Here is a 13,820-nt window from a genome sequence, read left to right as displayed (position 1 = left end):
GCTTGCAGAGGAGACAGCCGTTGACAAATCTCGTCACCACTTCGCGCGCATTGTCAATGGCGTACGAACCCTGCAGGTGGTTTAACATCACCTGGATGCCTCGGTGTGCTTGGATACCACAATGAGCCACAACTAGTACTCTCGTCAGCAAATCCTTCGCCTGCCGAGGAATCCAGACCTTGCCATTGACATATTGGAGATCCTCACGTACTGGCCACCTCGACACCAAATCCGCCCAATGATTATCCTCGCCATTGACATGCTCAATTAAATAGCGAGTTCCAGAGAGCTTCATCGCCCAGCGCTGTAATTTACCTCGAACATGCTTCTTCAGATCACTGTCCGGGCAAAATATCTGGATCAGGTTGGCATGGTCAGTAAAAATACGGTATCCAAGTGGTCGATGAAGTAAATACTCGAGCTCCGTTGCTGCGTAGACCACTGGATATGCTTCTTTCTCCACTACGGACCAATGCAGCTGTGATCCTTTGAAAGAACCACCCTTGCACACCAGCAGCTCGTGACTCTGCTCATGAATTGGGATGCCCTCCTCCCAATTTTTCACTTGCGTGAGGATGACAGCCCACCCATTGGCCGAAGCATCCGAGTTGAGGCACACTACGGCATCTTCATCCGGAAACGAGAGCGTGGCCGAGCTTGCAAGTCGCTGCAAGAAGGCTTTGTAAAGCTTGACTTCTTCTTCACTCCACGAAATAGCCACGCTAGCAGCTTGGCGTTTACGCCGACTCAGTCCCTGCATCACCGCATCAAACTTGGCCTGCAAAGGGGACACCGCCCGTCCATAATCCACGACAGAGTCTCTTAGCCAGTTTGCAGCACACAGGAAGCGTTGAAGCTCAGCAGCATTAAGCGGAAGCGGTAACGAGACCAACGATTCAACACGAGCCGGGTCGTGCGTCACTCCACTTCCATCAATAACCTTGCCGCACCAACTAACCTTTTGCTCGTAGATGCTGCTCTTTTTCACGTTCAGCTTCAGGTTAAGCTCTCGCAGGCGTGCGAAAAACTTCTCGAGGACTTCCAGATATTCCTCAAAGGTTGAAGCGAACAGAATAATATCATCCACGAACACGAGCAAATGGTCATTGATTAGGTCAGCAAATGCTTCTTGCATGGTCGACTGGAAGTGCAGCGCAGAGTCGACTCCTCCCTGAGGAACACGCGTGGGCGTGAACACCCCTTGGTCAGTTTGGATACTGAAGCACTCACGACTGTCTTCATGCAACGGCAGTTGCCAGAATCCCTGAACATGTCAAACTTGCCAATAGCCTTGGCCCCTTCACGCGGCTTGAGACTACGGACAGGTTTGGAATGCTTGCTGCTATCGGCACCGTCATGCTGTTAAGTCGACGAAAATCGGAGGTGACCCGAAATTCTTCACCGCCAGCCTTCTGTACTGGAACGACCGCACTAGACCAGCGACTGCCGTTGTTTGGGTACACGTACCCACACGCCACCAGCTCCTTCATGTAGTTGCTGGTGTAGGAGCTGGCAAGCGGCGAATAACGGCGAGGCTTACAGCGTATCGGCTGACTTCCCTCCTTCAGCGTCACGCGGTATGGTGCAACACGCGCAGGTTCATCATCCCCTAGACGCGAACGCCACACATCCTTGTAGTCCATGACTATACGCCGTAGTGGTGCCATCAAATCCTCCGGGAAACCACTTTCGCCAGCCTTCCTGATCAAGTCGTTGACAAACTCAGTAGTCTCGTCCTCCACGTCATGGCCGATGTCAGGATCACCGCGAATATCATCACCATCATCACCATTGAGCGCACCTCCACTCGCCAACTGTTCCATCTGGCGATCAACATCGATGCCAAGTGACAACAGGGTGGGGTTTCCCAACAAAAACTCCTCTTCATCGTCTTCGACGATAACACAGTGAACCTTGCGAAGATGGACAGGGCCAGCTGCAGTGCCGAGCATGATGCTCACATCACAGCACTTCTTGCAAGCAAGGAGATCTCCTCCCACGCGTTCCAGGAACACTGGCATCTCCATCTCGACTGTTGCCACTGGTGATCCACATGCCTCCAGGTCCCGAATAGCACTCGCCGGCAGGACGTTCACCTCCGATCCTGTATCCGGCCGGTACGGCAGCTCCACGACATCGTTGATCACCACCTGGTGATGACCTGGAGTGTGACGCACACGAGCGGCCTTGACCTTGGCTATCTTTGACTCACGTAGACGCTGGTAGCACTGCTGCTTCTGCTCCTCAGTAGCAGTCGGGCAAACCCGGACAAGATGAGGTCCCTTGCAATATAGGCAACCATCTCGTGGCGGCAGGTGGGACTTCCCCGAGCTGCCCGCATTTGGCTTACTGCCCGCTGTCTTGGTGTTGTCCGGCTTCGGCTCCACCCTCTTGGCGTCCGTCTTGGGCGCTGCTCTGCCTCCGTCCGGCTTCACACTTGGTTTGCGTTCTGCCTTCTCCTCCCGGTCCATCAGATGGTACCGCTGCTGCATTTTGGCGCGAGCGAGGATCAGCTGATGCAAAGCAATGTCGTCCGTCTTAGCTTCACGATGCTGGAGCGAGACCAACCGCTTGATCTCAGTCTTCAGCATGGCAGGCGACACATTCTCGATGATCAACTTGCATCGATTCTTCATGCGGTCACGGTAGTCGGATCTGTCCTTGCTACCCGCCGCCAACATGGATGCAAACCCATGCTCCTCAATGAGCTGGTCGAAGTCGACGAAATACTTGACGACTCTTGCCTCCACGTCTTGCTCCTTCAAATCCATCTTCAGGTGGCTCTTGAAAAAGCCAAAGATGTCCGGGATGTGCCCGTTCATGACCTCAGCGACTCGCTCCGTGATCTTGTTCATGATCTCTTGGTCACCTAGTGCGTCTTGATCTTGTCGGAACACATAGCGGGCCAAGTAGTCGAGCAACTTGGGCTTCACAGAAGCGCGTACACTCCGCAGCACTGAGTCCACTGGTTCTTGACTGATGCGGCAGCGCTCCTCGATCGCCTCGCGGTAGCGGCGGCGCTCTCGCAGCCACTTGACGAGCGATTCTTGGTCCCATGCAGCGAGCTCAGGTGCACTGATCAGCTCGTACACGGGCGGAGGGATCGTCATCTCGACGTCCCCATCTGTGTCGACGCGGAAACTCGGCATCCGTGGCTTGAGTCTTCGTCCACTTGTAGAGCGGCCCCCGGTCGATTCTTGGTCCAGCTGGAGACTTGGCACTCGCCAAAGTTAACTTTATGACGACCAATGCGCTTGAGAAAGCAAATTGAATTCTGATGGCAATGCAAAACATGAAAGCGGCGCTAGCTACTCCAGCGCACACTGCTGCCAGTGCCTTAGTGGACCTACTGGGTACCTTGGCGTCTTGTGATCCAGTCACCCACCTTGAGCTCCAGCCCCTCACCCTTGTCCAGCCCCGAACCTTGAAGTCTAACGACTCATCTTGAAATCCAGCCATCGTGCTGGACACCAAGGCTTCGGATCGCTTCCTGACTTCGGGTCGCGGCCTGTACCCAGGATGAGTTGCAGCCTGACGTCAGCGACTCGCTGGCTGTGTTTGATAGATTCTCAGCGCCACACACTCCCTATATCACTATCCTCATCATCCGAATTAAAAATCGTATCGACAGCCGTCTTATTGCACCTTTCCCCGTGCCAACATTCCACCTCGTCGAATGAAGTCGCTTAGACAGCCATACAACCGCACTATCTCAGAGGGCGCAAAGTTCGTCTGTAACGGAGATCGCAGTCCGTTGCCGGAGGATCCAGCGATGAGCGCCCGAATCGCGACTCGTGGTAGTTATATGTTCAAAAGCTACAAACCGGTCCTCACTGAGTTATACAAGAAGCTGGAGGGGGTCCAGCAAGTCCAGATCTTCGTCATGGATGCATCTACGCCTGGCGTGGTGGGGTGTCGAAAGGGCGCAAAAGAAGAAGTCGTGCAGAAAAAATAGTTGCGAAAAATTGACGGCGTCCTGACGTCAAAAGAAAAGGTGACCTCGATGATGACAGAGCACGTTGAGATTTCGATTCCGCCACCTCCTAACGGGGAAAAGATTTACCAGATGTACAACAACATTCGCCCGTACGTGCCTGATGAATTCAAAGACGACCCAATCTACGCAAAGCCAAGCGAGCAACAGCGCGAAGATGCAAAATCTGCCAAAACCGTTCGTCGAGAGTACCATTCTGGCTTGGCAATCGCCGCGAAGGAAAATCAGCACCGCAGAGGTAAGTCAAACACCGCTGGAGTCTCTACAACGAAGGCTCATATCCCAAAGAAGCGGAATTTGTAGTGGGCCTACTTTGGCACACTACTTTAGCTTACACGTGCGCCACGTGTATGAGGAAGCGTAGGAATTTTATTAATAATTATACTTGACTCCACAAGTATAATATAAATCAAATGAAGACTCCAAGTATCTAGTTTAAGGTAAATGAGAACTGTATTGTTGTAAATTGATCTTCCTCCCCAATCTGTTAAAACTGTTTATCATCTATGAAAGGGGTTGACAGCGGCTGACCCGTTGACATGTACGTCTCTGATTGGTAGAAATATGCTGTGTTCTACCAATAGGATTATCGGTTATATGCAGGCCACTCATTCTGGTGTATCCATTGGTGTAACTTACACCAATGTGAGGAAGTATCTATCTTCTAACAGATATCTGTCTGTTAGAACCATTAGTGACTGTTGTCAAGCACAAGTGACAGTTGTCAATTGTGATCGTTGTCATGCACAACTGACTGTTGTCACTTGTGACCGTTGTCATGCACAACTGACTGTTATCACTTGTGACCGTTGTCATGCACAGCTGACTATTGTCACTTGTGTGTAACCCCGTTACAGAAGTCGGCTGAGCTTGATGAGAATAGTTTAACAAGTTCAGGGTAGTTAAAATGTTGCTAATGTGCCAATGAATCAATTTGTTACGTATTGCCATATCTCAATCTTAAAAAAAAATCAATATATACCCCCCACCACCACCACCGACAATCCTGTGTGCGCCACAAATCAACCTTTTGAAGCACTTGCAGCCTGAATTAGCTAAAACTGATTGCACCAGCGGAATCTACAGATAATTTTAGAGTGGAATATGCACAGAAAATAACGATTTTGGCGACCACACCGGGGATACGTTTTTCATCGCGATGGTTCTCCTCTCGAACATGTCTAAATTAGACGTAGTATGGCACATTGGAAAGCGGGGATATCCTGCTTTAAAATAGCGTGCGAAACAGCCGATTCGTACTTAGATTTATAAGTGATATTTCGTTTGCCGTGGTCTCAGATAAAAAAATAAAGCATTGAGAACTAGGGGGTAGAGAAATTGATGTATTTCTGTCATGCAATATTGTTTCGAAGTAATTACATGTACTACATGTGTTTATCGGATTGTATCGAGTCAAACTCCCTAACTCAGCTACGAATGCGTTGCTCGGGTCACTACACGTATCTCGTCAATTGTAATCCGTCCTCATGCAGGAGCTATTCAATTACAGATACCGCTGATAAACTTCGGTACGCGATTAGCTAATACTTCCGAATATGATATTAAATCATGTTAGGGAGGTGCACATAAGTATGTACGCATTCACCCGTCGACGGCCCGAGCGAGCACCTCCTGGTAAGAGCGTTAACCACGTTGAGCAACGACAAGCGATGGACTAGATTGATGAGGCGTGGATGGAAGTAAGCGCCGATACCATTGCTCTAAAATGCAGCAGCTATTGTACAGTGTAATACCAAATTACGCTTGGCTTATCTATACCCTCTAAGAACAAAAAAATGAAGATGCCTAAGTTTCTCAGCGGTATCTGTTGAGGTATCTGTGTCGAGTACCGCGAAATTGTTATAAAAACGTGGGTTGACTACAAACTCTGAAATAGTACGCAGTGAGTTCTCGTGGCCTGAGAGGGCTTCGGGATCAAACCACCTAACAAACTCTTAGCTCACGCTACCGTCTGGTAGACAATGCGAGGATGTAGTGGGTCTAACTTGACTCACTACTTTAGCTTACACGTTGCGCTACGTGTATGAGGAAGCGTAAGTACTTAGTAATATCTTGCGTTAATTATACTTGAGTACACAAGTATAATATAAATCAAATAAAGACTCCAAGTGACTTTGTTTAGGTAAAATGAGAACTGTATTATTTGTAAATTGATCTTCCTCCTAAATCTGTTAAAACTGTTTACTCACAAGTGGCTTGTAGCCACTTGTGCGTGTAATCCCGTTACCCCCCACCCCCACCCCTTAAGGTTAGACGCGCGGGGTCCCCCACGTCAATCTCTGAATTGACCATTCGTCAATTCTCCGCGTTTGGAGAAGAAATCCGCGCTCATTCAACGATGAGCGCGCCTCAGAAGAAGTCCGCAAAGTCGATGGGGAGTCATCTCTCCATCGACGACTACTTCGAACGCCAGAAGGCGAAGTACGGTGACGTCGTCGACTTCGACGACGACGATGAAGACATGGAGGGCGAGGAGGACTCGCCCTCAAAGCGTAAAGACTCAGTGTCGAGCGAATCGCTCGACCCTCACGCCAAGAACGTTCGCCCGCGTGAAGGGGACGAATCGGACGCTTCGAGTTCGAAGCGTTCGCGTACTGAGAGCGATACCCCACTCGCTTCCGCTGGGGCTCTCAGTACTCCGCGCGCTGCTGCTGCAGCGCGTGATGTCAAAACTCAAGGCTCTCCGCGTGCTGCGCCTGCAGCGCGCGATTCGTGGATGCCATCCGCGTCCGAGATCACGGACCGGTTTGGGAACTCGGTACCTCCGAATGAGGTACCGCTGTACGTATGCAGCGCCATCAAAGATGACGCTGTGGCTGCCGAGCTGCACTTTGATGCGGATACGCATCAAAGGCGCGATTACTACATCGGACTCTTTCATGAGCTCCGATGGTTTCAAAGCAAGAAGACCTCTTCTCGCAGCAAAGTGCCCGAATGGCAGGCACTTTGTCAAAGCTGGAACGCCTTTGTTGAGAACTTCAACAAGAGGCCGAGTGCTTACCGTGATCGGATTAAGCAAGCGCGTGATCGCTTCGAGACGTACTCGAAGCGTGGAAAGCTGGAGCAACTTCATGTTGCTGCTGAGGAGGCAAATGTGCCGTGCGCTGTGCCCGAGGGCTTTCAGTGCACGAAGTGCTTCCCAGGTGCGGTCCGCTTGAGCGACCGCGACCTGAACGGGTACACGTCGTTCCGTGTGCCCGAAAGTCTCAAAGAGCTCCGTGCTAAGTTCTTAGCACGTGAGGGTTCGGGCGCTGGCGATGATCGCAGCGCTCGTGTTACTTCCGCTGTGCCAGTGCGTACTGCTCCTCGTACGCCCTCACCATTTCCGGAACGTCCTCCAGCAAACGTTCCGCGGCTCCCATGTATCTCGATGGGGAGGAAATCCTCTCCAACGAATACGAAAACGAGCCCCTTGAGGGTTCGTTTTCGGGATACTATGGTCAACAATCCGCTCAACAATCCAGCGGGTTGAGCCGCGGGCGTCACGGATCGGCGGTGGCGGGGGTGGGAACACGCCCCGGGTATGATCAGCCCCGGGCTGATCAGTATGCGCCTCTCCACGACCGGGTAACCGCCGTGGAGCGTCTGCAGGGCGCTGGGTTCGCCGCCCTGAAGCAGGAGCTGGCGAACCAGAAGGCCCAAGTCGCGGCGGTCTCGCAGACCGCCTCGAATATCCAGGTCGAGATGGGGACCCAGATGAAGGGGTTGCTCCAGCGCGTCCGCGCGCTGGAGGAGAGGCTGCTTGTCGCCGAAGCCAAGGCTTCTGCTTCTGCCTCGGCATTGGGTCAACCGAGCTAGATGGCTCGTGCTGCAGGAACAGCTTCAGCCGTCCGACGTAAAAGGTCGGATGGAGGCGCATGCTAGACGGTATGTCTAGCGTGTATGCGTTGCCGTGCTGTGCCAACACAGTGAACGGCCCGATGAAGCGCGGATCAGGCTTACTTGCTCCGAAATCCGAAACTGCATGTCTAGGCAGGTTTTGTGTTGCTAACAAAACTAATGAACCAACTTTAAATTCATTTGTGTTGCCTCTGCCCGCATTGTCTGCGTTCAGCTTCTGTTGATCAACAGAAGCTGCTATTGTGTCTTGGACAAACCGAATCACGGCTTGTCTTTTGGTGATGAAACTGATTGCATCCGAGCTGAAGTCATTCAGCTCGCTCTCCGCTAGAGGCCCGGCCTCTGCGTGGTTCTTTGCGGTGTCTGCGCCCTGCGCAGACCCGTGGTCGTTGGCCTTGTTGTTGGGGGAGTCTGCGCCCTGCGCAGACTCATGTGGTTTGTCCATTGTTGCAGCTGACACTGTGCAAGTGTCAGCGGTTTTCTGCGGCTGCTGTATTGCAGTCGTAGATCCTCCCCCACTTAAAGTGGGAGCCATCACTCCGAGTAAACTCGGTAGACGTGGATGCCGCATGGCATTCACGTAGAACGGTGTATGCCCTGTCGAGGCACGCACTGAGTTATTGATGGCAAACTCTGCCATCGACAAACAGTCGCTCCAGTATTGGAACGAGTGAGCGTAGCTCTTCAAAATGTCGACGAGCACGCGATTCACGCGCTCGGTTTGGCCGTCCGTCTGCGGATGATCCGCAGTCGACATGGAAAGCTGGCTCCCAAGAAGTGTAAACACTTCTTGCCACAGATGCGCTGTGAAGCGCGGGTCTCTGTCCGACACGATGTCGGTCGGCATGCCATGGTGTTTGAACACCATGTCGACGAACAGACGGGCCGTCTGCTTCGCGGTCACCTCTGCTGGCACCGCAGCAAGATGTACTATCTTGCTGAAGCGGTCGACGAAGACCACAACACCGGTGTTCCCTCCGCTATCCGGGGGAAGACCAAAGATGAAGTCCAAAGACATGGACTTCCAACACTCCGACGGAGTCGGTAGTGATTGTAATGGAGCCTGCGCAAACGGCGCAGGCTTTACGCGTTGGCATACCTCGCAAGCACGGATGTACTTACGCACCCACTTGTACTGGTGGTGCCAGTAGAAGTCGCGCGTGAGAAGGACGTAAGTCTTCTCACGTCCGAGATGTCCCGCAGACGGGACATCGTGATACTCGTACATGATGCTGAGTCGCAGGTCATGGTCATTCGGCGAGACAACGCGATCCGCGTTGTCGTCGACTGCATTGTAAAGTAGTAGTCCGTCGTGCACACGAAAGCGGTGTGCACGCACACGAAGGTGCTTGGGCAACTTCTGACGAGCCTTGTCAGAAGGTGTTGTGCCATAGGCCAGCAAGAGTTTCGCGTCCGCGTCGTGCGCGTACGCGGCCTTCACGTCGTCCAACAGAGACGACGTGGGTGTGCTCGTTCGCATGGCGTCAATGATATTGACGTCAGCAGCTTCTGCGTAGTCCGGCCGACGTGATAACGCGTCGGCCACTACATTTAATCTTCCGGGTTTGTATTCGACCCGGAAGTTATACTCCGCAAAGAATGAGAGCCATCTCGCCATTCTTTGTGAAATGTGTGGCGACTTCACTGCGGTGCGCAGTGAAGCATGGTCGGTGTAGACCACAAATGGTCTACTCCCAAGCAAGTACACTCGGAACTTTGCGAGTACATACTTCATGGCAAGGCGTTCCTTGTCATGCACCGGATAGTTGCGCTCAGCTGCTTTCAGCTGACGCGACTGGTAATAGACGACACGATCACGGCCCTCGTGATCGTGCTGCATCAACGCGCATCCGATCGCGAAGTCGGACGTGTCACATACGACGTGAAATGGACGATCTTGGTCAGCCACTGCCAAGATCGGTGCCTCAGTCAAGCCCCGCTTGACTGCATCGAATGCCTTTTGGCAATCGGGTGTCCAATTCCACACAGCTTCTTTCTTAAGAAGTTGTGATAGCGGGCGGATCTTGCCCGCATAGTCCTCCACGTACTTGCACAAGTACGTGGCCAAGCCAAGGAACTGCCTCAGTTCCTTGACACTTGAAGGCGTTGGCCATTCATTTATCACTCTGACCTTTTCCGGGTCAGGGCGAACACCATTCTTCCCTACGAGACACCCGAGGACGGGTATCTCGCTCGCCCCGAAGATACACTTCTTCAGGTTCGCGTAGAGCTTATGCTTTCGCATAAGCTCAAGTAGCTGCCGGAGATGCACCCTGTGCATCTCTACGTCGGTCTTCCCGTCCACAGCTCGGCTGTGGATGAATACATCATCGAAGTAGCTCGGTGCGAAGTCGCGCACCGAGCGCAACAAGTGCGTCACGCACCTGTTGAAAGTCGCAGGGGCATTCTTAAGCCCCTGCGGCATTACTAGCCATTCCCAGAGCATGCCGCTTGGCGTGCTCACTGCCGTGAGAGGGATATCGCTCTCACGCATTAGGATTTGATAAAATCCATCTCGCAAGTCGAGAGCACTGTAAACGGTGCTCCCGGCCATCGAATCGATGATAACATCTTTTCGCGGTATCGGCGTCTGCGCCGGTACCGTCGCATCGTTCAGCTTGTTATAGGCATGAACGATGCGCCATCCGCCCTGTGGCTTCTTGACACAGAACGTCGGAGCACTGTGCGGGGACTTTGATTCCCGCACTTGTCCTGCTTTGCGACGACTTTAAAGAAGTCGTCGATCGCCTTGACTTGATCTCGCGGCAGTGGCCACTGCCGCGTGACACAGTACTTCGTGCCCGGCACGAGATCAATCTCGTGCTGAATGCCCTTATCCTGCGGAAGCTCCGCAGGAATCTCTTCCGGGAATACGTCTTTGTACTCCCTCAACAATTCGTAATAGGGACTCGACTTCAGCGAGTCCCAGCCTTGTTCCTCGAAGCGCCCTCGCTTCGTCTTCGCACTGAGAGTGTCTTCACTCTCAGTGGTACTTCCCATAAAGAGCTGCCTCAGCTCTTCGCTCTCGCTCGCCGTTCTTTCGCTGCCCGAAAGAACGCAGACTTGCTCGATGCGTCCATCGTGTAAGTCGCGCGTGAAGCGCTTCCAGCTCATGGCTGAAAGCGAAGTCAACTCCGACCCCGTCGTCGGAGGACTAGCGAGTTCCATGTCGCGATACTGGAACCCAGTATCGGTGCGCGTCAAGACGCTTAGCGTCTTGACATTCGGCGTCACCTCCGCAGTCTGCCCGGCAGACTGCTCTTGTTGCGTCTCGGTCCCGGACCGAGACTTGCGCAGCGTTTTCCGCTTGCGCCGTCTTCTTGTTGTGCGGAGCCCGGCTCCGCACAGTTGTTCTTCTGGTCCAGGCCCGGCCGTGGACAGTTGTTCGCCGGCGGACCTTGTCCGCGGGCGCGCGGTATCAATCCCGGCTTGACTGCATGTTCCTTCGTGCAGCCCGGCTGCACGGTAATGTGTCCTTTCTCCGGCAGACCCTGTCTGCGGGCGCGCGATATCAAGCCCGGCTTGATCGCATGGCGCTTCGTCGTGCAGCCCGGCTGCACGACAGCATCCAAATTGCGTCTGTGCGGTACGTTTGCAACCGGTCGCACTGTTGGCAGCGTCAACTCCCGGAGTTGACACGCCTTCGTCACCTCGACGCCATTCATTGAGCCCCTCATGACCGAGGGTGCGTCGGCTCCCGGAGCCGACGCGTCGTTGTCGACCTGACCTCTTCGGGTCAGGGACTGTCCCTTACACGCTTGAACGTTGGTATTGGTTCCCGGAACCAGTACATCTATTTCTTCTGACATCGGCAGCATTGACGACGTTGGTGTCACTTGTGCGCGCCCTCGCGCACTTCCTGGGCACTCCGGAACAGCAGCATTAAGCGATGTCTCGACCGGTAAGCCGCGCGCACCTGCTGGTGCGTGCGCTGCGGTAACAGGGCCATCGTTCTCTGTTCCGCTGTCGCGGCCGAAGCGCACGAGTTTGCGCTTCTTCCAGTCTATCACCGGATCATTCCGTGCAAGCCACGGCATGCCCATTACCACGTCGAACTTATCGCCCAGGTCCAGGACGATAAAGTGTTCGACAAACACTCGTTGTTTGTACGAGAAGCGCACGTTTACGACGCGCTTCTCGGTTTTCACGATGGCACCTGTTGCCAGTCGTATCTCCAGAAGACTTCGAGGTACATTTACCTCCTCGAAGTCAAGTCTCGGTAGGCTCCGTAGTCGAACAAAGTTGTTCGACGCGCCTGAATCTATCAAAGCTCGAAGAGAGTCACTCGCTCTCTTCGAGTAAACCTTCAAGATGACTAGGTTCGGCCTGTCATCTTGCTTCTTGCAGTGAGAGCTGGTCTCACTGGGGGCTGCAGTCCTCAGTGTCGCGTGCCCGATGTCGGCACGCGTGACTGCATTACCAGTAGGGCGCCCCGCGCCTACTGGATGTTCGCGTTTTTGTTGGTCCGCGGCGATGCCTAGCATCGCCACGATGGCCACCTCCAGGGGGCATGGGAGCTGTGCACTCCCGTGCAAAGTGACCGATCCTTCCGCAACGGAAGCATCGCACGTTACCTCCCTGCTGCTGGTAACCAGCAGTTGTTGCGCTCGAGAGGTCCATTGGCTCCGGACCTCCCGTCCTCGCTACCGGGCGCGGTTGCGGCCTCGGCACGTTCACATGCAGTTTAGCCTGCCGCAGGCTAAACTCTTCTTGCATGGCAAGAGTGATTGCAGCTTCGAGAGTACTCGGGTACTCTCGGAAGAGATAGGTCTTCACGGGCCCATCTCTAAGCCCCTTCATGAACGTGACGACCTTGGTCGCCTCGTCAATCGGGTTAGTCACGATATTTGATACCAAATATCGTGCGCGCTGCGCGTAAGCATGAACGTCATGCTTACCCTGCTGAAGGTCGAGGAACTCCGCCCTCGACCGGAACTCAGTTTGTGGGGGCTCAAACGCTTGTTTGAGCTCCTCTTTGAACACTTCGTACGTGCTGAAGCACGTAGGATCGGAGAGTCGGCGTTCATACGCCCAACTCCTTGCGCGTCCGCCAAGGCAGGACATGGCGGACGCGACCTTCGACAGCGGGTCGACGATGCGTCGAGCCGCTATGGCTGTGTCGAGTTCGACAAGCCATCGGAGGAGAGGCTCGCCCTCTCTTCCCACGTAATTGCTTACGCTCAATTGCAATGATTGAGCACGCGGTGTCGTCCCTGACGACGCCGTCACTGAGGAAGCAGCATCACGCAGCTCCTTCATGATGAATCCCAGAGCAACACCATGTTGCTCCGTCGGCGATAGCGTACGCAGCATCGTAGCTATCGCCGCTTCTCCAATGACTGTTGACAGTCGTTGGAGGGCCTCCCACTCTGGGTCAGACAGGTGGGGGCAGTCGGCGCGTGCAACAAGCGTTGCAGGCGTGTTGGAGCTCTCCATGGGCACCTCCGTGCTCATGTGGTTCTCGGCTCCGCGTTCGTACGCCGCGTACGAACGTCACGTAGTCGGTCGTTGGACGGACTACAAAGTGCCACCAGGTGTAGTGGGCCTAATTTGGCTCACTACTTTAGCTTACACGTTGCGCAACGTGTATGAGGAAGCGTAAGTGCTGAGTAATTACTTAGGTTAATTATATTTGAATACACAAATATAAGTTAAGTAACAAAAGGATTCCAAGTGACTTAGATTAGGTAAAATGAGAACTGTATTGTTTGTAAATTGATCTTCCTCTAAAATCTGCTAAAAACTGTTTATCATCTATGAAAGGGTTGGCAGCGGCTGGCTGTCAGAGCCCCGCTAATATGCATGTCTCTGATTGGTAGAAAGATGCTGCTTTCTACCAATAGGATCTTTTGGGTATGTGTGGACCACTCACTGTGGTGGTCCACTTCAATGTATCCATTGGTGTGACTTACACCAAAGTCTTAAGCTTTTAACAGATATCTTATCTGTTAAAATCACAAGTGGC

At 53.3% G+C, this 13,820-nt stretch overlaps 1 protein-coding gene across 1 annotated transcript; it reads right to left on the bottom strand.

Annotated features, from left to right (window-relative positions):
* Positions 1-1,354: 1,354 nt before the first annotated feature.
* IUM83_09213 (uncharacterized protein) lies at positions 1,355-3,149 on the bottom strand (the record flags this gene model as incomplete). Its single annotated transcript, XM_067933639.1, has 2 exons — positions 1,355-1,443; positions 1,541-3,149. 2 exons carry the CDS (start codon positions 3,147-3,149, stop codon positions 1,355-1,357), a joined length of 1,698 nt encoding a protein of 565 aa, XP_067799964.1.
* Between the last annotated feature and the right edge of the window lie 10,671 nt (positions 3,150-13,820).

This window comes from Phytophthora cinnamomi (genome assembly GCF_018691715.1).
Source record: "Phytophthora cinnamomi strain GKB4 chromosome Unknown Contig3, whole genome shotgun sequence".
Classification (NCBI taxonomy): domain Eukaryota; phylum Oomycota; class Peronosporomycetes; order Peronosporales; family Peronosporaceae; genus Phytophthora; species Phytophthora cinnamomi.
Note: the sequence above shows the minus strand (reverse complement) of the source record. Positions and strands in the feature narration are given on the sequence as shown.